The 24,602-nt window shown below is 35.2% G+C and overlaps 2 protein-coding genes across 3 annotated transcripts in view; one reads left to right on the top strand and one right to left on the bottom strand.

Moving 5' to 3' along the window:
- Nucleotides 1-300, bottom strand: part of LOC132107785 (suppressor of tumorigenicity 14 protein homolog) — a 35,784-nt gene extending 35,484 nt beyond the window's left edge. For both annotated transcript variants that reach the window (XM_059513991.1, XM_059513992.1), the window contains exon 1: nucleotides 20-300. In XM_059513991.1, coding sequence (XP_059369974.1) covers nucleotides 20-43 — 24 coding nt within the window. In that variant the 5' untranslated portion in view covers nucleotides 44-300. The remainder of the gene's footprint in view (nucleotides 1-19) is intronic.
- A 663-nt stretch (nucleotides 301-963) lies between these two features.
- Nucleotides 964-24,602, top strand: part of LOC132107784 (amyloid beta precursor like protein 1-like) — a 49,956-nt gene continuing 26,317 nt past the window's right edge. Inside the window, exon 1 of the mRNA XM_059513990.1 lies at nucleotides 964-1,205. Coding sequence (XP_059369973.1) covers nucleotides 1,143-1,205 — 63 coding nt within the window. The 5' untranslated portion in view covers nucleotides 964-1,142. The remainder of the gene's footprint in view (nucleotides 1,206-24,602) is intronic.

Genomic DNA, 24,602 nt, shown 5'->3' with positions numbered 1-24,602 from the left:
AAATAAATAATATACTTACTTGTTTAAACACGGCAGAACTCATGTTATTTCAGGAAAGTTAGTTATAGTTTCGCTACCAAACAGAAGCGTGCACGCCTGACGTTCCGAACAATAATTGAATCCAGGCGCTGCTCTTTCAGGCAGTTCGGGTGAAATAGTCCAATTGTAGAAGTTCTTGAAGTTCTTTCAGAGTTTGACGGAGTGAATCCAGCGGCGTTCTCTCATCTCCCTCACCTGAGGGCAATGAATGACGTAGCAGTTTCCGTGGGAATAACAAGACTACGTCCCTCTCCAAACAGGCGTTTACAGAGTGTCACAAGAGTCTACCAATAGGCATTTGTGTGTGTGTGTGTGTGTGTGTGTGTGTGTGTGTTTATATGTTACATTTTTTTATTTAAATTATATATATATATATATATATATATATTAAAAACAAAATTTTACACATTTAAATAATTAAATAAATAGACACACTCTTATTACAAATTACAATCAAAAGTTAGTCTCGTTAGCTTTCTACATTATACAGCCATGTCATCATACATGCCTTTTATTATATATAATCCGAATATTTTACGTAGGCCTATATGTATATCTATGGGTATATGTATGTGAAAGCTTGGTGTAAACATTTATCTTGATCTCCCTCTAGCGGCTTAATACTGAAACTAAATCATATGAACGTAAGGTGGCTGTAAACTTAATGTAATGTGAGACAACAGCGGCAGTAAAAATCTATAAAGGTAATCTATAAAAGTAATAAGCTGCCGTCACCGAGATGAAAAATATACTTAAGCAGGCTATGTATTTCTTTACAGACTTCGTTTAACCTGTTTCCTCACTAGCGCTCACATTGACTGTCAATGGATGTCCAGCAGGGGGCGCTGTTCTTCAGCAAATGGCCGCACACCTTCTGCGCAGCCGGAGCGGAGGAGGGTTGGTTTTAGTGATCGGAGCCGCAGCCAAGTGTCAGTTCACACTGAGATCTGCGGACACAGGAGATATCTCCGATCAGACCAGCTCGTATCCCGTAGCAGACCAGTTCATTCCAGTTGGTTTTTCTTTTGGAGAAACTACATTAGTTACAAATAGACATCCAAAGAAATCAGCAAAGTTAAATATTAAGAAAAGAAGGAAGAAGAATGGGGCAGAAAACGCCATTAATAATGATGACTTTATTGTCTTATTGCGTCTGGAGAGATGAGGTAGGATCCGAACGCGGATTACATATTTATTTTGCCTATTATTTGTTTTTACTTGTTTCAGATTAACATTAACCTGTTTTTTTTCCCCAGGCTGTTCTCTTTTTAGATTTGTTTTTTATTTATTATTATCTTTCCAGCCAATTAGAAAAAAAACCGATAAATACAAATAACACAATTCTGGGTCAGATCTGATGCTAATGAGATTTCTGATTGTTTGTTTGTGTATATCCTATCTGTGCGTTTGTGTGTGTACATGTGTGTGCGTGTATATGTGACTGAGAGAAAAAAAAAACAATTTGGGCCTGATAAATGGAAAGATAAATTAGCTGAACATATTTTATTTCGTGGGGTGGGGCACAGCTTTTTCATTACAGAATGGATGTTTCTTAGTTTAATCATTTGTATCACTGCTTAATCTATTAGATCTTTAGTATGTACTGCATACTTGCTTTGAGGAGGAGATTGCTGTCTTTTATTGATAGTGGACTGCAGATGTCCGATATGCAACTGAATGAGTTGCCATGCATCTTAGATTGTAAAAGAATCTTACATTTCTACTTGCTGGTTGGTAGCTGGACTGGCTTTTTGCCTGAGAAAATTCAATGTATGAGTAAAATGTGACATTTTGAGTAGTCGTTCAGATAAAATAGTTTGAAGCTGGAGAAGACAGATTGTTACAGCAGACACGTTCTCAGCCGTGATGCTTGAATGATGTCTGGAGGGTTGTTGATTCAGTGCTATTAGATATGCTGCAGCCTCTGCGGCCTGCAGTGCTGATGAAGCCTGCTGTACCTCCAGGCCTGAGATGGAAAAATGATGTTACTCAGACATTTTATGCCTGACATCCCGCGCTTATTTGTTTTTCTGGGTTTTTGCATAATGATAGAGAACTGTTATTGGATATTGAAGCCTTTTTGGATTTAGAAAGGGTTGGAGAAAAATAATAATAATAATAATGGGCAGATTTGTATATTATATAAAGACTTTATATAATTTAATGCTAGATTTGGCCACATGCAGATGTTGGGGAAATAAAGTGTTGCGCAGGAAGAGGATTGTGTCTGCCTGACAGGATATAAATGCTGTAAATCTCTTTCAGTTCTTGTGAAAAAAAATCAGGGTGAGATCAAGAGAACAGATCTGTCAATCCCCCACTGCATCCAGGGATTTTTATTGACACTATTTTGGGGGTTAAAAATTTTTTTAGACTGCGACATCAGTATCGATTTAGAAAAAAGTCCAACGTGAACTATTTTTAGCATTTGTCTTCAGCAGGAAGCAAACAGTTGCTCTATAGAAATGTAACGCTATTGCAATTAACTAAAAATAATTTACATTTAATTGGTCTGTTCAAACCAATACATTTTTAACATTTGTATATTATTATAGGCCTATATATTTATATATGATATATTATTTGTGTTGTATAATTTTTCATTGTTTTATGTTATTTTACATACAATTCTTAAAAACATTTTATATTTATATTTTACATATTATAAAATAATTGTATATATTTATTATATATTATATACTACAATGTAATATCATGCATATATTTCATTTAACAATTCTAACATCAATGTTTTGAGCTAACAATGAGAGTATATAAATAAAGGGAAAAATGTAAAAAAAATATATATATATATATATATATATATATATATATATGTGTGTGTGTGTGTGTGTGTGTGTGTGTGTGTGTGTGTGTGTGTGCTTGTGTGTATGAACAAGTTAATGCTGTAAAAAAATATAAATAATTAATATACCGGTAATACTTTCACTGTATATGTTAGAAAATGTTGTATTCTGTTAATTTGTTAATTCAGTCATTACAAAACAAACATCAGCACATCCACCATAGGCTCCAAAAATGCAAAATAATTTAATAATGGACTTCACACAAAGTAACATTAGTCCGTTATTAAAATATTTAGCATTTTTGGACCGTATGGTGTGCTGATTTTTATTTTTTTTTATTTGTTTGTTAAACACCACATTTTAAGCATTTTTTGCCATTGATGTGCATGCTTTGGTTCCTTCTTTACTTAATTCAGTAATTCAGACAGCATAATCAATTACCAATAATCAATCAGCCCTGAAACTGCTCTACTCTTAATATTAATCCCCTTTAAGAAGTTGCATCCCAGAATGCAATCAGTTTGATTGAGGTCAGTGGAATTCAATCTTAACTTATCAATCTTAACCTATAATAAATCTGCAAATGTCTTTACACACTAAAAACCTGATAATTACAGTGTGTCAGTATACTCATCTGTTTCTGACACGTTAGTCTGTTTATCGATAAGTGGCTTGCCTAGAAAACCTGGAACAGCACATAGGCGGAGGAGGGAGGGAGACCTGGCTGACTTCCTCTGTCCCCTATCCTGCTGTCTGAATGTGTCAGCACTCACCTCATGCTGCTGGTCCACAGATGCTGCCATCGGGCCAAGTTTTTAGGGTGTGTCTAGGAAACCCACTGTCACCTGCAACGTGCAGGGTCCCAGTGTGTCCATACTGTCATGGTAGAGCAGGTTAGATAAGAGAGGTTTCTGATGTCTGTTTTTGGAGTTATTGCAGAAGTGCCTTTAGCAATGCCTGTGCACTTTTAATAAAATATTAAACAGACAGGAAATGATGATGTATATGCGCAGACTACATATTGTAGAAGGTTTTTTTTGTGTGTTCTTAGAAATGAATTTCCCCTCTCTGATGTTTATTTGTCTTCTTCTGATGTCCAGGTGTGCAGATTCATTTCCTTCAGATTCCATGTGCTTTGTGTTTAAAACAGCAACATTGATACTCTGGAATAACTTCATAAAGAACTATGTGAACAAATGTGAACAGTGTTTTTTTCAGTTTCTTAAAGACATATGTAGCTTGTGGTCAGTAGGATTTTTTTTGATTGATTTTTTTAAAGAAATTATACTTTTATTTTAGCAAGGAATTATGCATGAAATTGATTAGAATTGATCATACATATGTTTTTAATGTTACAAAATATTTTAAATAACATTTTCTAGTAATCAAGGAATTCTGAATTAATATTAATAAATATTAAGCAGCACATTGCTAATAATAATAAATGCTTCTTGTTATCACAGGAATGTTAAATTATAAAATATATTATTCAAATAGCAAATTGTTATTTTATATTGTAATATTTTTTGGCAATACTGTATTTTGGATTGTATTTAGCATTGGTGAGCCTAAGAAACTAAATCCGAAAGAAAATTCCATTCCAAAGTGACCATTTCCAAGGAAAGCTTTGACCAACATTTTACACGGAGATTCATTTTGCTTATGTCTCATGAATTAGCCTCAGTAATAAGAAGAATAAAATGCTATTATGTTCACACGATAGCTTTAGCAACAGTGCTGTAGCAATGTTTTTCTTTGGTTAACCATGTATCCATTCTCAAATAGATTCAATGTAACTCTATTCAGATACACCTGTATGGCAGATGAAAGCTGAAGGGATGAGTGTGAGAGTCTCTGGGTCACCTTGTGTGAAACAGTGAGCATGATTCCATTTAGAAATAATCTGGATGAAGTGCAAATCCCATCCATTGTTATTCGAAAGTGGGAGCGTGCAAAAAGTTGACAGTCATATCCTAAGAGGATTACTATACTTCTTTATTTATTAACCACCAGTGCAGATTGCTTAAATTTATTAGCCATAAACCCATCTTTCATTGTTCAATTATGCTGGACTGGTAAGAGCATTACTGGGATTACCGTTGCTGCCAGTAACTCTGTTGTGTTGTACCATCAGTCTTGGCTTCATTGGTTTTACAGTCACGATTGAGGATGCTGGATTCCCCTGTTTGGCTCACAATAAAACCACTTCTTAAAATTTCACCCCGGATATGTGGTTTACAAAAAAAGCAGCATTTTCCTCACTCTAATTTACGATGTACCTCACGTAATCTTCTCTGGGAGTTGTTTCCCTCATGAAAGCAATGTTTAGACTGTTGTGCAGCGGTTGTTTGTTGATGCTAGAAAACACAGGTTCTTCTCAGGCTTTTTGGAGAGGTTTTCGAGTGCTGCAGTGCTTCGAACTGTGTTTATGCACGGAGGAAACAGCTGAACTGTGGCCTGTTGTGTAGCTTGTTGGGAGTGTGAGATCCCTCTGAGAACATTTTGATATTGCATTTCGAGAAGCAGAGGAAAGACTCCACATTATGGAACCTGAGACCTGATGAAGCTGTACTGTGAAGGCCCTCGGGGAACATAGCATGAAATGGTTCCAAAGGATTGGAAGATCCTGCACAATTATGGAGCACATGTGGACTGAGGGTTTTTTTTTTTTTTTTTGGAACAATGTACATTGCATTTTAATGATCATAGGCTTCTCGGATGATTCATTTATCACAGTGGTCGATTAACTGTTTGGTGTTTTTTGGTTCATTTTTTGTAGGATTTAATATAATAAAAGCTCTGACAGCTCCACAGAAATGATAGATTTCTTATACATTCATTAAAAGCCTAATGTCTAATAAATTGTTAAATTACGTATATTTTATTAATATAGTTTTACATACGGTGTAATGAACATAATTTAGTGTATTTTCATGATTGGTATAAAATTTTAAAATGACACATTAAACAATAAATGTAATACAAAAACATTTATAATATTGCATTTTTTTATATGAAATTATATACTTGGTTTATTATTACTTATAGTAAATAAATATTCATTTTAATAAATAAAACATATGATTAAAGTTGCATTACATTTTTAAATATTAAGTTTTGTACATTATTAAATTAATTTATTTACATTACATTTTAAGCATGAAATGATATATATATATATATATATATATATATAGTGCTGTTAATCAATCATGATTACGCAATCACATCCAAAATAAAAGTGTGTGTACTGTGTATATTTATTATGTATATATAAAGACACACATAATTTTTTTTGAAAATATTTACATACATTTACATGTATATATATATATATATATATATATATATATACTTTATATTCATATATATTATATCATATATAAATATATTTAATATATAAACGTAAGATGTTTTCTTAAATATATGTGTGTATTTATATATACATAGTATTACATATACACATATATTGTGTAAATAAAAACTTATTTTTTTATGTGATTAATCATAATTAATCATTTGACAGCACTAATATATATATATATATATATATATATATATATATATATATAAAGAGGGACTAGTAATATAATTTATATATTAAATTATAATTAAATATAGATTATCACTTCTTAATTGAAATCATATAAATAATTAAAATGTTTTAATAAAATTATATTTAATATATTTTTAATATATTTAATATATAATTTAATATTTCTAAATAAATTATATACATTGTTTCATTCATTAATGTAATATTTTTAAATATTAAATTGCATGTTATGTTTTGTTATTATGATAAATATTTACATATTCTTTAATTGAAAGCCTAATGTTTAGTAAATTGTTAAATCATATAAATTATGAATATGAAAAACTTAAATCTGTAATTAACATTATTTAGTATAATTAATAATATAATAATTACATTTATAGAATTAATGATTTAAAATTCCATATAGAACATTAAATATGAATGAAAATATATATTATTGATTTACTGATTTATTGGTCTTTTTCAACCTTTATCAATGCAGTTTTAGGACTGACTTTGCAGACACACACACACACACACACACACAAAAGTAAGCTGTTTTGCCCTTGATAAGTGGCACCTGTGCTTCTTCGCTTACACTGCAACCACTGCTCCACAGGATGTCCTTATGTAGTCATTGTTAGTAGTGGGTGTTTGAGAAGTAAGACAGTGTTAATCAGGTAAAGAGAGACCCATGGATGGGAGCAAGGACCCTTGGGTGTTGATGTGCTTGAATTGCCCAGCATGCTCAGCACTCCCCAAAGTAAGGGGATTTGTTGAAACAGATAGGAGCATGCAAGCTCCACCAGATTCCCCCTCTCTTGTTTAATTAATTTCCGAGCTTGGAGATAATCAGGTTTCACTAATGTTTTCCAATGTGCTGTGCTCCGCCATGTGCAATTGCTAACGGGCATGAAATGCACCATTTCAGTGCATCATTCCTCTTTTCCTTCCCGCCATTTTTGTATTCCTTGTCAGTGCAGAGATGAGACATGCTCTGTGACTATGAAAGAAAAATACACTGCTCATTAAAAAGAGATGCCGTTCAAACCCATTAACTTTCACCAATGAGATTACGTCCAATTCAGCAGTGTGGCTTATTCGGCAGCCACTATCACTTTTGTTTGTTGATTATAAAATCCAGGGTCAAGCTGGTGAATTCCAGCATCTTTATAATGCATCATCTATGAAAAAAAAAGTGCATACTGAATGCAACTGTTGCATGCATTTCAGGATTTTGTAGATATAAATGAAGGCAAATGGATACATTCGCAAATGAAGATACATTTCCTCATGTTTTTGAATGAGTGTGCAGGTGCACAAACAATCAAAAGACAGCCTTGATTAACTAGTTGTCGAAAGCGTTGATTATAGCATTCCTACGGAGCCCCGCACATGACATGCAGGAAAAAATTGTAGGCTAAATTGTGTGCACGATTTACTAATTCATTCCCTCACTGTACTAAAATGTGCACACGATTACTATTGCGTTCCCTCGATTTACTATTTCGTTCACTTGATTTATAAATTGTGCGCACGATTTACTAATTTGTTCCTTCGATTTGCTAAATCATGTGCACGATTTAGCAAATCGAGGGGAATGCAATAGTAAATCGAGGGAACGCAATAGTAATCATGTGCACGTTTTAGTACAAATCGTGCGCACAATTTATTTATTTTTTTCTTGCATGTTATGTGCGGGGCTCCGTACATCCATTAAATCCTTCTGCATTTTTATTTAAATTTGTTTGCAGTAGTTGAGCTTTGTAAGGAATTACAGATGTTGTGAACATGAATGACATTTAAATAAGTGGCAACCGGTGCTTATGATCCAGCTTTGTTCGCAGAGGCCCACAAAAAGTCAATGCTGAATAAATATCACCTGACTGGTGAGAAGGCATTTGCTAGCTGTCTTGCTTGTTGCTTGCAGTGTAGACAATGAAGCAACTAATATACAGTGCATGTGAGCAATATGAAAACTCTATATAATGCTTTCATTACAAGGCACAGAAATGTTGTAAATAAGACACTTATTGTGCAGACAGACCACTTCGTTTTCAGTGTATAATTTGTTCAAATATTGATTTTCGACTTACTAACCCTTATCATTTGGATGATACTAAGCACAACTGTTTTCAAAATTGATAATAATAAATGTAGCTGTGCTGCAAAAAATCTTTTAACGTAAACTGTGTTAATCAGATTTTTTTTTATTGTGCAACCCTATGAATGAGAATAAAAGCCAGTGCAGGTTTCTGTCTGTGTCTTCAGCCTGGCCAGAGAAAAGCCTAATTGGCTGTAGCTTCTGTTCGAACTTTCAGAGATTGTGAGGCTAAAAATGAAGTCTGAAGGTTTGGCTTCCCAGTAGGAGGCTTTAGTCAGACAGCCTATGGAGCTGCTGCAATAAATTGATAACACTGTTCTAGACTTTTACTGGAGGGAAATGGATAAAAAGAGAGAAAGCATAAAAAAGAGTGTGTGTGTGTGTGTGTGTGTGTGTGTGTGTGTGTGTGTGTGTGTGTGTGTGTGTGTGTGTGTGTGTGTGTGTGTGTGAGAGAGAGCTAACATAGAAATATACAGTAATGGCAGATGAAACCGCAAGCTGAGGGAGGGAGGAAAGAGTGTAAGGAAGATAGAGCGATATTAGCTTTGGGAGAAATCCTAACCCCGCTGGCCCCGGGTTTGTTCGCTTGATCCGATTCATCTCTGTCAGTGATCCGCACTCACGTATGGCCTGATGGGAGATGTCGGTCAGGGGAGAGATGTCACAAGCTTGTCTTTGGAACACATATTATATAAAACCGATTTCAACAGGGAATGGCGTTCGCGATGATGAATCAACTTGGCAGAAAATGTAGGTGTTGACATATGATTGTATTTCAAAGCTGGATAAGATGTATAAGTCAACACAGCATTTCTATTGTAAATGTCAGTGGTTTTGCATGGGCAAGTTTAGACCAGCGTTTCGAAATGTGGATAAATGAAAGAGTGCAATGCAAACTGGGCTAAATGGGGAGTGATAATAGATTTATAGCAAATGGGGCAGGCAAATAGCTGTAGGCAAGATAAGATGGATTTGTGAGATCGAAGACAGATTTAGGGCAACCTTGGAGGAATTCTGTGGAATAAAAATATATAGTCCTTCATGAGAAATGCTGGTTGGCACATACCACTGAGACTCCACGTGAAATAAATCCTGCAGGAAACATGTCGGTTAGAGCTGAAGCATCATCAAACGCATCTTGTGGAGATGCCAGGTCGATTTATTTTTATGGGCACCGCTTTTTGTTTGTTTGTGTAGAGTAAAATGCAAAACAAGTTATGCAAATGATGGTGTTTTGCCTATTTTTTGAGTATCACCTGGACACAACATGTCAAATCTCATAAGAGGAATGCAGAGGCAAACCTCTACAGTATGTCATTATTCATTATAAAGATGACAGCTGCAATAAGGAATAACAAAACCATTTTTTTGCATACGTAAAAATCACTCACATTTGTTTTAGAAAATGTAAAATGTTGTTTGTTCTGAAAAGATGCATCATCAATCATGAAGTTCCTCAGTCAGGGTTTGATATGTTTTATTGAATAGATTTTGTCTCGGTGATGACAGAGTCTGCTGGTGAGATATGAAATAAGTTCTGCCTGCACTGTTGAGCAAGATGGGATTGTTTTTTTTTTGTCTTCAGATCTCAGCTTGTATAAATCGCCCCATCACCATCAGTAGGGGACTTTTCTAGTTGAGTGATGCCATTATTATGTACCGGGGTTGTGCATAATTCAGGATTGAACCGAGAATGCCTTTTAAAGTAAATTTCAGTTGCTGAATTGATTTAGCAAACAGGATGCTGAAATGCCATTCAAATTTGAATACGAATTAAAATTAATATAATTATTTCAGTTCATTTAAACTTTACATTTATATAATTTTCAAATAGAAAAGCAAAGTTTGTCGAGAATGAAACACATTTTTTAAATTGTAAAAAAGGATATTAGTTACATGTTTCTGTTGTTACATTTGTCTGAATTACAATTACATAGATTCCACTTCCTGTCATTCCAAATCTAAGTCCTATTCATTTTCTTGTAAGAGGTGGCCAGTTCACTGTGAATTGTGAAATGAAAGAGTGTTAGTTCTTCAATTTAGATTTTTGCACAACCCTTTTATGTACCCAAACCCCAAAACACAGACGTTGTTGTGTGTGTGGCTCAGCACATTATATATATATATATATATATATTAAAAAGATGGCTGGTAGCTGTAGCTCCATCAATAATTTAGGGCCTCGGAAAGGTCCGGACTCTTGCTTGTCGGATCTGCTTGGGTGCCTCTGTCACGCTCTCCTGTTCTCGAACGTCCCTCATTCCACCGCCTCTTCTCTCTCTCCTGCCTCCAGTGTGTTCATCCCCAGCCAGCCCGCAGCTGTTTTTCCTCTCTTTTTTTCATCATCTCAGTTTGTTTTGCAATAAAATATTTATCGTCTGTGCCCACTTCACTCATTCTCCGTCTGTCCCTCTCCGTCTCTCAGGCTACTTCTGCCAATCTAGCAGCTCTAATAGAACTCAATGTTCTCTGCAACCTTTCTCTCCTCGAACCATTGCACTGCAGCATTATGGTCTATCTCGGCTTGTTCATCACTTTTAAAATGTTTTACTTTTCACAGCAGCGATTCATTTTTCCTTTGTGCTCTATCCGAGGCGTGTGATCTTTCACACAATGTGTTTTTTCGACAATCTTTTACCGCCGGCATAGTTCACACTGTCAGGAAGTCTCAAGGACACAGCAAGAAAATGGCATTTGTAAACACTTGCCACTGTGAGCCGAGATGAGTTCTGTCGCTATCAAAATGTTTCACAAGCACAGATAATTGAATGAATTGTTGAACTGTGCTTCTCTATTCAGCACAGATTACAGAGCATTTTTCTCTTTTCAGAGATGGGAAAGTATTAAACCGCTGGGCTCGGTCTGAAGAAGCTCATTGTATATATACTGTATACAGACAGTTTTTTTGTTGTGTTTTTTTTTTTTTTTAATTGTCTGATCTGACATGGTTGGCTCCGGAACCATTAGTGCAAAAAGTGTAATGTAGATGATGAACAATGGCGGATTTCAACCTGACTTTAACCAGGTACAAAACAGACATTAGAATGATTTACTCAACCTCATATTTATCTAGCACAGTTTGTTAATGCATTAGCTGACATGAATGAGTGATCTATATTGCAGCATTTATTAATCTTTTTTAATGTTAGTTGAACAAATGTTGGAATTCACATTTAAGTAAGATTAATAAAAGCTGTAGAAGTATTGTTTAATGTGTTTACTGTTAAAGTCAGCATGAAATGGAATTTCACCCAATTTATTTTCTAAATGCATCTTATTGATCTAATAATGAACGATTCATTCAGGCGTATATTAATACTTATATTAATAGATTTTTCAGTGAATTGCTTTTTGCTTATGAATGCTGGTCTTCTCGCTATTTAGTCTGCTTAAACCAGCCCCTTTTTACAATTAACTTCAATCTTGCATTCAGATTTTCCTCCATACAACCAGCAACCTATGAATAGAATTAAGGTCCCACTGTACATATTTAAATTTTTATATAATCTGTTTTACTCAGATGTATATCACAATTAGGAAAAGAGATGTGTTGCTGTATTGCAGCTGTAAATTCAAAACCCAGAAAATGTCCAAGTATCATCTATTTCTGCTGTATTTATCATAGACCTTGTTTTTCTCATTTACTCATACATTGAGAAATCATTGGAAAACCTTGAGGGAACCCATGATGAATTGTTTTTTTGTTTTTTGCCATCACAGCTGCAGCACTGTATTGCTGTTGCGTCACAACCTTTAAGAATGCTCCTTCTCCTCTGGAAGATATTAGTGTCAGGAAAGTACATTTCTGAATGATATTAGTACATGCTTTTAGCATTTTTAATACTTTTTCTAACTTTAAAATATATTTGTATTGTAGTTTTAGTAATTTTATAATTGTAACTTAAATTTAAATTAAACACAATTTTCTTTTTGTTTTTAATGAAAATGATTTTAATCATTTTAAATGTAGTTAAAAATAAGTGCACAGCTCCTTCTATATCTTGTATATTCAAATATATAAATCAAAAACCTGAAGTGTTAAATTTTAAATTATAAGGGCTGAGTCTGTGCATTAATACTAATGCTAACACCACAGCTAAATCTCTGCTAATAGCAGCAATTACACATTGCAATTTGAGGCATGAGTAATATCACGCGCTAATGGTCTGTGATGAATATTTATATGAATATTAAAGGGTCTTGCGGTAGGGAGGATGAAGCGGATCTTGTATATTTCACATGTAAAGACACTCTGAGTAAAAGCAGGCAGTTTGGAACAATCTGTGGAACCTAAAAGGCTAATTTTCTGTTTAAAACTAAAAGGGCAAAATGCAGTTTTATAGTCATAACTCCACACCAGCCTTATTTTAGTATCCTGCAGTAGGGATGATAAACCAGCTCTTATAGTTCACATTCTCAGAGAAAACAGGCTGAGGCCATTTGAACCAATCTGCATCACTTAATAGTCTAATTCCCTTTTTAAAAGAAAAACGGCAAGATCCTTATTCCAAGCATCGGACATGACGAAGATGCGGAGATTCGGGGTAAAATGCCCCAAACCCATTTAGACCTCTGAGATTGTTGGACATTATCTGATTTGGTTGCTCGCTCTTGTTTAATTAGGTCATGAGCCATTGTGTCGAAGCGACATCAGTCACATGTAAATGTGTGTCTAACCATCTTAAGTGGCAGCGATGTAGCATTCAAACAAACAATATCAATGGCTCTAATGCTTTGCGCTCATTTATCGGTTCTTTGGGCTATATTTTTGACCTACTGAATATAAAGCAGCCAGGAAAGCATATTTCAGTTCAATTATGGAAAGCAGAGAGAGAGAGAGAGAGAGAGAGATGGAGTGGCTCATTTGGAATCCTGCAGGGAACCAGTTGCTACGGTAACAGGGAAGGTAGCCAGCTCCGTTGGGAGATGTTGCCACAGCAACCAGCCTCAGTGGCCAAGTGATGCTGCCGAAAGAGAGCGCGAGGTAAAGAATAGGGGAAGGAGTGGCAAAAATACACACAGAATTGTTTGATGTGCGTAAGAGGATGGGGGAAGGGTGGGCTGGGGATGAGACAAGATGAAAGATCTGAAAAAAAAAAAAAAGGTTTAAATGTGTTATCGCAAGTGCCACGATTCGGGGGGAAGCTTAATTGGACCTCTTGGAAATTTCCACAGTAAAGGGAACAAAGGTAAACGTGAAGAACAAGGATGGGAAACCCAGTGTTTCTCACCTCTGGGGAGAGTGAGATCATGCTAAAGGAGACTTTGACAAGTTTTCTATAACCCCGCAGACATCAGAGCTCAAAGCCAGCGAGAGCTCAGATTCCTCAGGTTCAGGTTTAAATGCATTGACTCTGGATTTGTAAATGAAAGCGAAGAGGTATATTGAGCTATTATAATGGGGTCTCACTGCATGGTTGTTGGTAGAAGCTGTACAGTACTACTGGAAAAAACTAGAGCTGTAAAGACTGATGAAGTCTGAAAGTCAAGCATCGTATTGAAAATAGGGAATTCGTTTTTCACAAAATAAGATTGAATAGCATGGACTTGATCAATTCTTATTTCTTATGGATTTTGTTCATGTTTGTTCATTAGGAAATAAATCTTTCCTAGGAAAACTCTTTCTTGTTGATAGCAGTGAGATTAAAATGGAGAACCAAAGTTTATTTTGCTCATGATTTTTTGGATTTATATTGGCTTATGTTTTCATGTAGGACTCGAATGTTCTTGAATCAACATCCTTGTAGGTCCAGGACAAAAAAATAAATAAATCTACCAATCAGATATTAGCTTACATTAATTGTGCTGCCTAATATTTTTGCGGAAACCATAATTTTTCAGTATTTATTTGAAATGGAAATATTTTGTAGCATTATATATGTCCTACTGCCACTTTAGATTTTTAATGTGTCCTTGCTAAATAAAAGTATTTATTTCTTTCAAAAGTGTTTATAAAACACAACTTTAACCTTTCAATTTAATAATAATAAATGACCATCATTAATGCTATTATGCATGAACATGCACTACCATTGAACAATAGTATATTTATAAATAAACATTCATCTAGATTAATAAATTCTGTAAATAATGTGGTCCATTCTTAATTCATGATACCTAATGTTTACATACAGTATACATATATATCACTGCAGTGGCTTTTTTTTTTGACACTCAACTCAGGTTTACACTTGCTGCAGTCGGTCATCATCTGATCGATAACACACACACGTAACTCATGCAAAAGAGATCCAAAGGGGACAGCAATGTGAAGGCAGCAGCCTGCAGCTGACAAACCCAACAGATGTGCTAAGTGCAGAGAAACGAGAGAGCGAGAGAGAGTGCGAGATGAGAGCAAAGAAGAAACGAGGGCTTAATGAGGATGAACATGACATGCAAATGTGCTTTTACGAGAGAGCTCAAAATCTCAAGGAACAAGGTCTGTGACTCCTGTGTTGGCTGACTGCACAGAAACAGTATTAGAGGCAGAAGCTTTTGAAAGACCAGTGGGGAGCGTTTCAAATGTTGCAGGACTGTATTAATTTTACACACGGTCGGTTGCTGCAACAAAACAGCCTTGAAGAAAAATAGCTTGAATCACAATAAGCCCCCATGTGGATTGGATTGTCCTTATGTGGAGAAAAGCAACAGGGAACAGACATACAGGTTTTTTGTGTTTGCGTGTGGTGAGGTGTTGACATATGCCGCCTCTTTACAGGTGCTTCTCTTTAGGGAAGCCTTAAGAGCAATTCCATAAACAAATTATCTTTATTTCCATGTGTGCAATCCATGTGTGTGTGTGTGTGTGTGTTTTTTTTTTCTTCCCCTTTTTTCTTTTGATAAGGTCAATCCAGTTTGACATAATTCATACATTTTAGATTGAGAATATACTTTTAAGATTTTTTAAATAATCTCCTGCTCTTTTTGATTGGTCTCCCCTCCTTTTAAAGACGTACTAAGTATGCAGGTGTTTTTGTTTGGCTTTTGATGAGAAAAGCATGTTTTTTTATGTATTTATGCATTTATTAATTTATGTTTATGCACATTTTTTATATTTTTTTGTATTTATTAATTTACGTTTCCCTCTAATTGTCCAATCCTAAACATGGAATTCATCAGTAAAATTACATATATATGTAAAATCAGTATTTATGTATGTATATATATATGTATTTATGTATGCATGCATAAATTTGCATATATGCATATATTTATTTCTGCAATTTATTTATATTTATTCATTCATATTTATTTATAGTCATGCATTTATTTCTATAGGGACTAGGGACAGCTATACATAATTATTCTGTGATATATATATATATATATATATATATGAACTGGTTGCTTACAAATTGCAATCTGTTAACTCAAATTATGTGACAAAAATAGTAGTTAGTAACAAAATCCATTACACATTTTAGGTAATGTAATCAGACTACTTTTTGATTACTTTTAACCTAAGTTTACATTTAAATATGTAAACTGCTAAAAGTCAAATCCTTGATTATACCCTTGGCTGCTCAAACAGAGCATTATTTTAAAGTCCCAAAGGTCGTTGTGGTAACAGAATTGACGCAAAGCAAATAAGGCAGATAGGAGGTAAATGTTTGATTACACTGATGAAATCTGTGCTTAGGATTGAATGATTATTCAGAGGGATAAGAGATCAGGATATTCCCCCAGCGACGATGAAAGTAATTCACTTGATGACTGTTATTTGGGCTTTTGTTTAACAAGCTGAATTTGATAAATCGGTCTTTATACATACACATTAGCCTTGATATACGCACCTGCCTCGAAAGAAAGGGGAAAATATCATCTTTATCCTTTCAAATCCAATTCTCATGCCATTTGCTGATCTGCAATAACCCACAAAAAAAGCTAATGATTCCAAAGCAGGATTAGTGATTTCACAGTGGTTAGAACGCTGTGTCTTGCTGGCAAGCTTTCAGATGGCAGAGATGCTGATTTGCTCTGGCATAAGACACCGAACGAATGAAATGCATTAAATGAGTATAAGGAATAAACTGAAACATATGTGCAGTGGTAACAAGTGCCACGGACAACTCACGTCATGTTTGATTCTTTACAAGCAAGGGCCAAGAAAATGACCTTGCGAAAGAAAGGTGATCGGTGATGTCAATAGAGTTATTGTGTAAATCCTTTGCAGTCATTGTCTGGAGAGATTATATCTTAGATTGGACTGGAATCCACAAGACACAAAATGTTAAATTCACGCTGCAGAGCCTGAAGTCCTATTGGTTCCAGGCCACTCGAAAAAATGCCTTAATATCTGAGTCAGTAAATGCAAACTTCTTTATGTGCGAACTACTGTGGTTTTAATATTGGTAATATTGAAAAATTGTGTTGCTCTCTTTATGAAATAGTAATTGTTTGTCCTCAGTACAACAGTGATATGCTGTTTGTCATTTCTTTTGAGAAAAAGTGGGCGAAATGAAAAGTGCAAACAACTTCCTGTGTTTAAACTAAGAACAGCAGGGCTTTCTCTGCCCACTTCTCTTGTGGCGAAGTTCAGTGATTCATTTCATCAAAATACAAAGTGTGGGAGGAATGAGACATAAATGGAATATAATGATTATGTAAATATTTTTTTATGATCTTTTGGTGTTGAATGTGGTGTAAATAATACATATAATGTATTTATTTATCTATTTATCATAGTTTTTCACATATTAATGTTGTGCTTGAAAGAATATTGCATATCATTTTAGTTTTCAAATGCAACATCAAAATTGTATGTAAATAATTGATAAGAAATTGTAATGGATATAATGTACTAATGAAATAGGTTATTCCCATTGATCTATAACTCTTCCCATACAGTTTGTATTGGCAACATAAATGATGCCTGAAATTAAGCATGCCGCGTATTTATAAGAGGGGTGTTATTGCTTTTAGATTTGCTTTGCAGACCATAAAACAGGCAAAAAAATAAAAAATATTTCATAAACTTGCATTGAACTTGCAGCCACAGGCACCATAGCAACTGCATAGCACACTCAAAAAAAAAAAAAAAACTCTCAGACCATCAAGACAGCTAGTTCTGCAAAGGTTTTTCTTCAGGAAATGTCAAAATCTCGTTCTAACGGTCAGGTTTCCGGTCATTTCAAGGTCATAAAGTCCTAATTAAGATTGCACTCAGTTCCCAGCAAATCTTGCCTTTATTCTGTGCTTTTTGGGGCACGCCAGACTTAGCTGCAGACAGTTGTCGTACAAAGGACGCTTGATTAGTGCTTTTATTTTATTTATTTTTTGAGAAAGAGAGAGAGTTAGCAGGACATTTTGTGTTCATCAGAAAGACCCCCAAAACAGGCCAAGAGACGTCATCTATGAACCGTTCCTCAATCTGAATAGATGTAATTGAATTTAGAATATGAAAAAGCCTCGTCTGTAAAAAAAAAAAAGAAAAAAAAAGATTGCTTGATGTCGTCCTTGATGTTCTTGCAATTAAGCTATAAAAGGAAACAGCCCACTTTCAAATGGGGGAATGGACAAAAAGCTTTAATGATGGCGAGGAACAGAGCGGCGGGTGACAGCGACAAAAAAAAAACAGAGTTTGACAGAAGATTGTTGAAAGTGGAATGTTTAGTCGTACATCACTCTCTGAGTCACACACATTTTTCAGTCCAGTACACTGCGGCAATGGCTCAATGCAGAAAAACAACATTTTCCCTGCTGGTCCTGTAGACTGTTTGTATATTAGAAGCGTGCTCGGTTATTTAAGGTCTGGTGAATGTGTTTGTGTGGTTTTACAGTGACTCACCTCTCGCTGCTGGAGCCCATCTGGTCTAATGTGGGTGTGTACTGTATAGAAACCTCTCAGACCAGGAGGGCTATTCTCGTGGTTTAGCTCACAGGCTACGTGGGAGATCTCCAGCTATGCATCATGGCTTTTTCTTCACTAAACTGTGACACAGGACATGGACATCACAACTTTACAGCCCACAAATGCACAGTAATTCAACGAGTAAAGTAAACTTTTCGATTATGACTAATTCATCGGTTTTATTTATTGTTATTGGTTTTTATTGTCAATAATTACTCGCTCTCATGTAGTTCGAAGCCTGTATGACATCCTTTCTATCCATAGAACACAAAAGAAAATTGTTTGAAAAATATCTCAGGACTATTCAGTGAAAGTCAGTGGAGTCAAAACAATTAACATTTTCTTTAAAATATCTTCTTTTGTGTTCTGCAGAAGGAAAGAAGGAAAAAGTCTTTTATAGGAAGTCGTTTATAGTTACTTTATATCAAAAATTGTGTCTTTCTTTTTTTATCACCATTATACTGGCTAATTCATTGGCTTAGTTCACCCGAGCATGAAAATGGTTATCATTTGTTAAAGGGATAGTTCACCAAAAATTAAAATAACCCTATGATTTCCTTACCCTCAAGCCATCCTAGGTGTATTTGACTTTCTTCTTTCAGAGGAATATAATTAGAGTTTTATTAAAAAAATGTCTTGGCTCTTCCAAGCTTTATAGTGGCAGTGAATGGAGTTGTGACTTTGAAGCCCAAAAAAGTGCATCCATCCATCATAAAAAGTGCTCCACACAGCTCCAGGGGCTAATAAAGACCTTCTGAAGTGAAGCAATGCATTTGTGTATAAAAAATATCTATATTTAAAATGCACAAACTGTAATCTCTCCTCTGCAAATCATCGTATGCACGTTCATGAGAGAGTGGCATTCCAGTGGATGACGTAGGACATATGAATAGCGTAAGCTCTGCTGAGGATATGCTAGTCTCGCAAGAGCTAAATATAGTTTACACCAAAGGAAAACCAGTCTCTTCTTGGCTTATATCAAAATCCTCTGACATTTCTCTTTAGAAATAATCATTAATCATTCACTTCTTCCATGTTCTTCACTTCTCCGTTCTATGTCATACAATGGATCTTGTTATTGACAGTTTTCAATAAGCTTTTCCTTAAAGTGAATAAAACCATTTTTTTTTCCTTTGTCTTTATATGACTTTAATTTGATATGCTGTTTAAAAAGTACCACTATTATACAGACTTAGCTTAGTTCACCCCAAATGAAAACTTCTGTTGTCATTCACTTACCTTAATGTCATTCCAAAAATATACTTTATTTTTCTGTTGAAATTTTAGGAATTGTCTCAACGTTTTGTTTTGTCTATATAATGAAAGTATTTTCGGCTCAGGCCCCAGCGTTCTTCAAAACTGTCTTCTTGTGTTTCACAGAAAAAATAAAGTCAGAGAGATTTAGAATGAAATGAGGGTGAGTAACTGATGACACATTTTAATATTGGGGTCTTTAAAATATGGATGTCTTAAATTCTTAATAGAGAAGTAAGTGCGAGCGCGCCATACCGCATCCAAGTGAGTAGGGATTTGGCTTCTCTAGTGTGTAAACCCCGTCCCAGAACAATCCCTGCAGGGGTCACCCATCATCTGCCATCTGCTCCTCATCAAGGCAGCTGGAGCTCCAGCTCAACTAATTTGGACTGATGAGACCCTAAGCGGTGAGCGTCCAGCTGCCCTGCCAGTGCAGACACCACTGCCTTACAACCCATGCTTCACTCCAAGGCAAAACAAACAGATATGAGAATAAATGAAGTTGGGAAAAGATTAGGATCCTGGTGACCTACACAACCTGATCTCACTGGAAAATTTTATTATTTCAAAAGATGACGATTTTGTGTGAATTCGTACAATATGAATCATAAAAATTTTAATGATACCACAAGGGTTTGTTCACTCTAACATGAAGATTTTCTGTTTCTTCCATGTCATACAAAAATGTATTGGTTGTAATCATAACTTTCAAACTTCTTAACATAACAATCACTGGTACATAAGCTATGGAAACATTTTCTGCCACAGAAAAAACAATAGGAATACAACTTTTTATTTGACATCTAACCATTCAGACTTTTCTTCTTGAGAGTTATATCTTGGTTAACATCTCTCAATTCTGAGTTTGAATCTTTAAATTCTAACTTATCGTAGAATTGCGAGTTTATGTTTACCAGAGGTGGGTAGTAACGAGTTACATTTACTTCGTTACATTTACTTGAGTAATTTTTTGGGGTAACGAATACTTTTCGGAGTATATTTAAAGATGGGTACTTTATACTCTTACTTGAGTAAATTTTTGTGGAAAAATCTGTACTTTTACTTCGTTACTGTGGGCGACGCTCCTCTCGTTACTTTATCTTAATGCAATAAATGTTATAATGCTTCAGTTTATTCCAAACGCGCCGTCTACTTTTCTCTGGGCAATGAGCGATGCCCATTCGCGAATGATTCATTCTTTTGAGTCAATTCTGTTCAAAGGCTTGATCAAACCAATTGGCAAACGAGTGAATTGGTTCATGAATCAGTTTGAATGAGTCGTTCAGTTCCCTGCCGCACACGCTGAGCGTCTGAAGTGGTTCACTCAGAGTTGTAACGTTTAACATCAGCAGCGTTGAAAACGTGGCTATGGAACTGCACTGAATTGAAATCTGCAAAGGTTATCATTTGCTAGCGATGGAGATCCTTATTAGATGAACACCGCGTGTGCTGTCTACTGTTTAACAGGTAATAACTTGGGCTACATTCGATTACAGCACACGATACCACTGTGACATTAGCTTGTTGTACGTGTGTGGCTTATAACAGAGGGGAGTCAAGTTGAATGCAGCTTCCAAAAGACAAAAAATAGCCGATTAAGATTTTATTAATTTTAATACAATCACACTAGTGCAAGTACGTTCAGCGAGTCATATTATCAGCTGCTAAATTCAGATCTGTGATTGCTTGCTGGCGCTTAGCCAGAGATAGATGCGTTTATACAGCGCTGCGCATTATAACCAATCACACATGATTCTTTTGAGCTTATTAAAGCATTGGCCAATCAGAGGCGTTCCGATGAGTCATCGCTAAAATGCCGGTGCTTCCTTCACTCGCTCACTGACTGGAGACCTCTTTCTGGCAAATTCTCTCGCAGGAACAACAAAGTGCAGATGTGTGTACGAATCTTTAATTAAGATATTGATTTCATAGTGTTAACAGTTTCAGTGATTTTAATGGGAGTTTCTGAGAGTGATTGAAATCTAGACTGTCAGTGAAAATTATCTTTAATAATGTAAATGTTATTTGCTCTCTTTCTGAACAATGAAAGATTGATTAGTAGCAATATTTATATCACATTAACTTTCAATGTTAAATTCACATTTAATATAAAGTCAGTCGTATTAAAAATATGTTATGGCATGACACCTATATCTGTTACTTAAGTAAACAGACAGGGTTTTATAATAAATTACATAAATTGGAGTAAAGGCTGATGAAATATATACATTTATACACGCACACATACATTACATACATTTTATCTATATATCTAAATAAAAATAGGCTCAGTACAGTATATATGACCCAAAGTAACTAGTAACTAACTACTTGAGTAGATTTTTTATCCGATACTCTTTTACTCTTACTCAAGTAACTATTCAAGACTAGTACTTTTACTTTTACTTGAGTAAATATTTCTAGAAGTACTTTTACTTTTACTTGAGTACAGTTTTTGGGTACTCTACCCACCTCTGATGTTTACAATACAGACTTTTTTCATCACAATTGCAAGTTATATCTTAGTTGTTAACTTGCAGTTCTGAGTTTATATCTTGTGATTCAGTTTTTGTTCTACTATAGAAAAACATTCAAAAGGTATTTGTGACATCTTGTGATTATGACTTTTTTCTAATATTTCTTTTATTCAAATTTTTTATAAATCACATTTAAAAAAAATTTTCTCCAAATCGCAAATAATAGCTTAGTCTAAGAGAATCTCACAATACTGACATAATATCTTGCAAGTCTGACTTTTTTTTCACAGAATTGCGAGTTTATACACAAATTGGACTCCTCAGAATTGTGAGTTATATCTTAGTTAACATCTCTCAATTCTGAGTTTATATCTTGCAAATAATTTTTTTTTCTGCCATTGAACAAAGTTAACTGTGACTTTTCATCTTGCAATTCAGATTTTTTTCTAACGATTGTAAGAGATTAAATCTCACATTTCAGCTTTTTTCAAATGTTATGTTTGTTAACATCTCAGTTAACATCAACACAAGTTTACATCTTGCAATTTGGAATTCTCAGAATAGAGAGTTGGCCTTACACTAGTGCATTTTCGTTTAAAAATATTTTTTTTCTGCATTTCAGAAACGATCTCTGTCCACACTGCACAGTGGAAAATGCATGTCACATGACCATTCATTGAGGTATAACAATGAGCAAAATGTTATCGTTTACATGGTCATTAAGGATATGCATAGCAAATATGGAATGTGGTTTTCAAACTAAAATGGGGTCTGCAACAATTTTCGAGGGTCACAAACGGCTGAGTAGAGTAAACGACAGGCGTAACCGTAGCACAAATTATTTGAAAAAAAAAATGCACTTGTGTAAACGTAGCCTAGTTAACATATTTTTTGTTTTGTTTTGTTTTTTTCGCAGAATTGTGAGTTTGTCACACAATTCATACATTTGTTCTCAGAATTTCGAGTGATGTCGAGTGATAAGTTAACATCTCACAATTATGTTCATATCTTGCAATTCTGACTATTTTTGCAGAATTGCAGGAAAGGTTATAGTTGAGTTTATATCTTTGCAATACTGAATTTTTTTTTTTTTTTTACAAAATTGTGAGTTTATGTCACACAATTTGGACCTTTCTTCTCAGAATGGAGCGCAATTCTGAGTTTAAATCTTTGTAACACTGACAGTTTTTTTTCTGCAGAATAGCAAGTTTGTCACACAAGTTCGTACTTTTATCCTCAGAATTGTTATATCTTAGTTAACATCTCACAATTCTGAGTTTATATCGCACAACTCTATTTTATTTATTTTTTTCAGAAATGCCATTTACAAACTTCCATAGTAAACCGATCATAGAAATGAGAACAAATTCATACGAATTATGACCAATTCGCCAAAACATTTAAAAAAAATGCCATGTGATTATGCTGACCCAACAACTAAACCAGCATAAACCAGTTTGGAAATTGGCAAGGGATATTGAACTGTTTGCCCCCGTAACATCTCATTTCCTGCTGTGTTGTCCACCCTTCACACCAGCCAAGTGTGAGAATCGAAGGTTCCACAGCTCGTTGCCTTTTGCTAACATTAATTACAGCGTGCAATTAGCATGGGGCATGCAATTAGCGTCCGAATCTAACAGTGGTTGTTGCTCTGACTGAACCGAGACTGTCCGGCCTCTTTCATCAGGCTTCTCCTCATCCAAGAGCAGGGTGGACCCAGCTGACACTCCGCTCTCCTAATCAAGGGCTGGCAGGCAAATGAGGCTGAGCACTGAATAATTTATCAGCATGATTACAATGATGAATGCACCCAAATCTTGTAGAGTCTGTATTACTTAGGGTGGGGGGTGGACAAGGGAGAGCGACACAGAGAGGAAGGGAGAAATAGACAGATTATGGAGGGTTGAGATCAGCAGAAAGCCAGAGAGAGAAAGGGTGGAGGGGGGCCGGAGAGCTGGCCAGTCACCCACTGTTAGGGCCATCTGTCCTGCAGAAAGACATTTTTGTGTAAGCGCATGCAAGAGCTTTGCGCATGTTTGTTTCTATTTATTCCCCAAATCCGTGGCAAAAGCCCACTGTGCGGCTAAACCAAAGGAAGAAGCGTTTCCAGGGACACTTCCTGACAAGCTAGAGCTTGTTGTGTAATATTCAGTTTTAAGAATTGGCTGAGCTCCTGGGACCTGCCGCATGTGCTTTGTCACTTTTTTTTCACCTTTTGATTGATTTGTGTGTATAATTATATTTCCATGATGTATAGCGATGAACCTCTGTCACTGTAGAAGCAGTATTTAATTTGTTTCAAATGAAAACTTAACATCCTAGATTACATTTAAATAACCACACTTTTTCAAAGTTGTAAATAAAGATTTCTAAAGTAAATTTTACAAGAAAAGACGATTTCAGTCTTCCTACTTCAAACTGTCATGTTTAATGTGTTAATACGTGTTACCGATCGTTGTATTTATTTGTGAAATAGTTTTTACACCATTTTCTAGTGCCCTCAACAGACTTAACTTTGTTTCCTCAGAACCTA

Source organism: Carassius carassius, chromosome 28 (assembly GCF_963082965.1).
Source record: "Carassius carassius chromosome 28, fCarCar2.1, whole genome shotgun sequence".
Lineage (NCBI taxonomy): Eukaryota > Metazoa > Chordata > Actinopteri > Cypriniformes > Cyprinidae > Carassius > Carassius carassius.
Note: the sequence above shows the minus strand (reverse complement) of the source record. Positions and strands in the feature narration are given on the sequence as shown.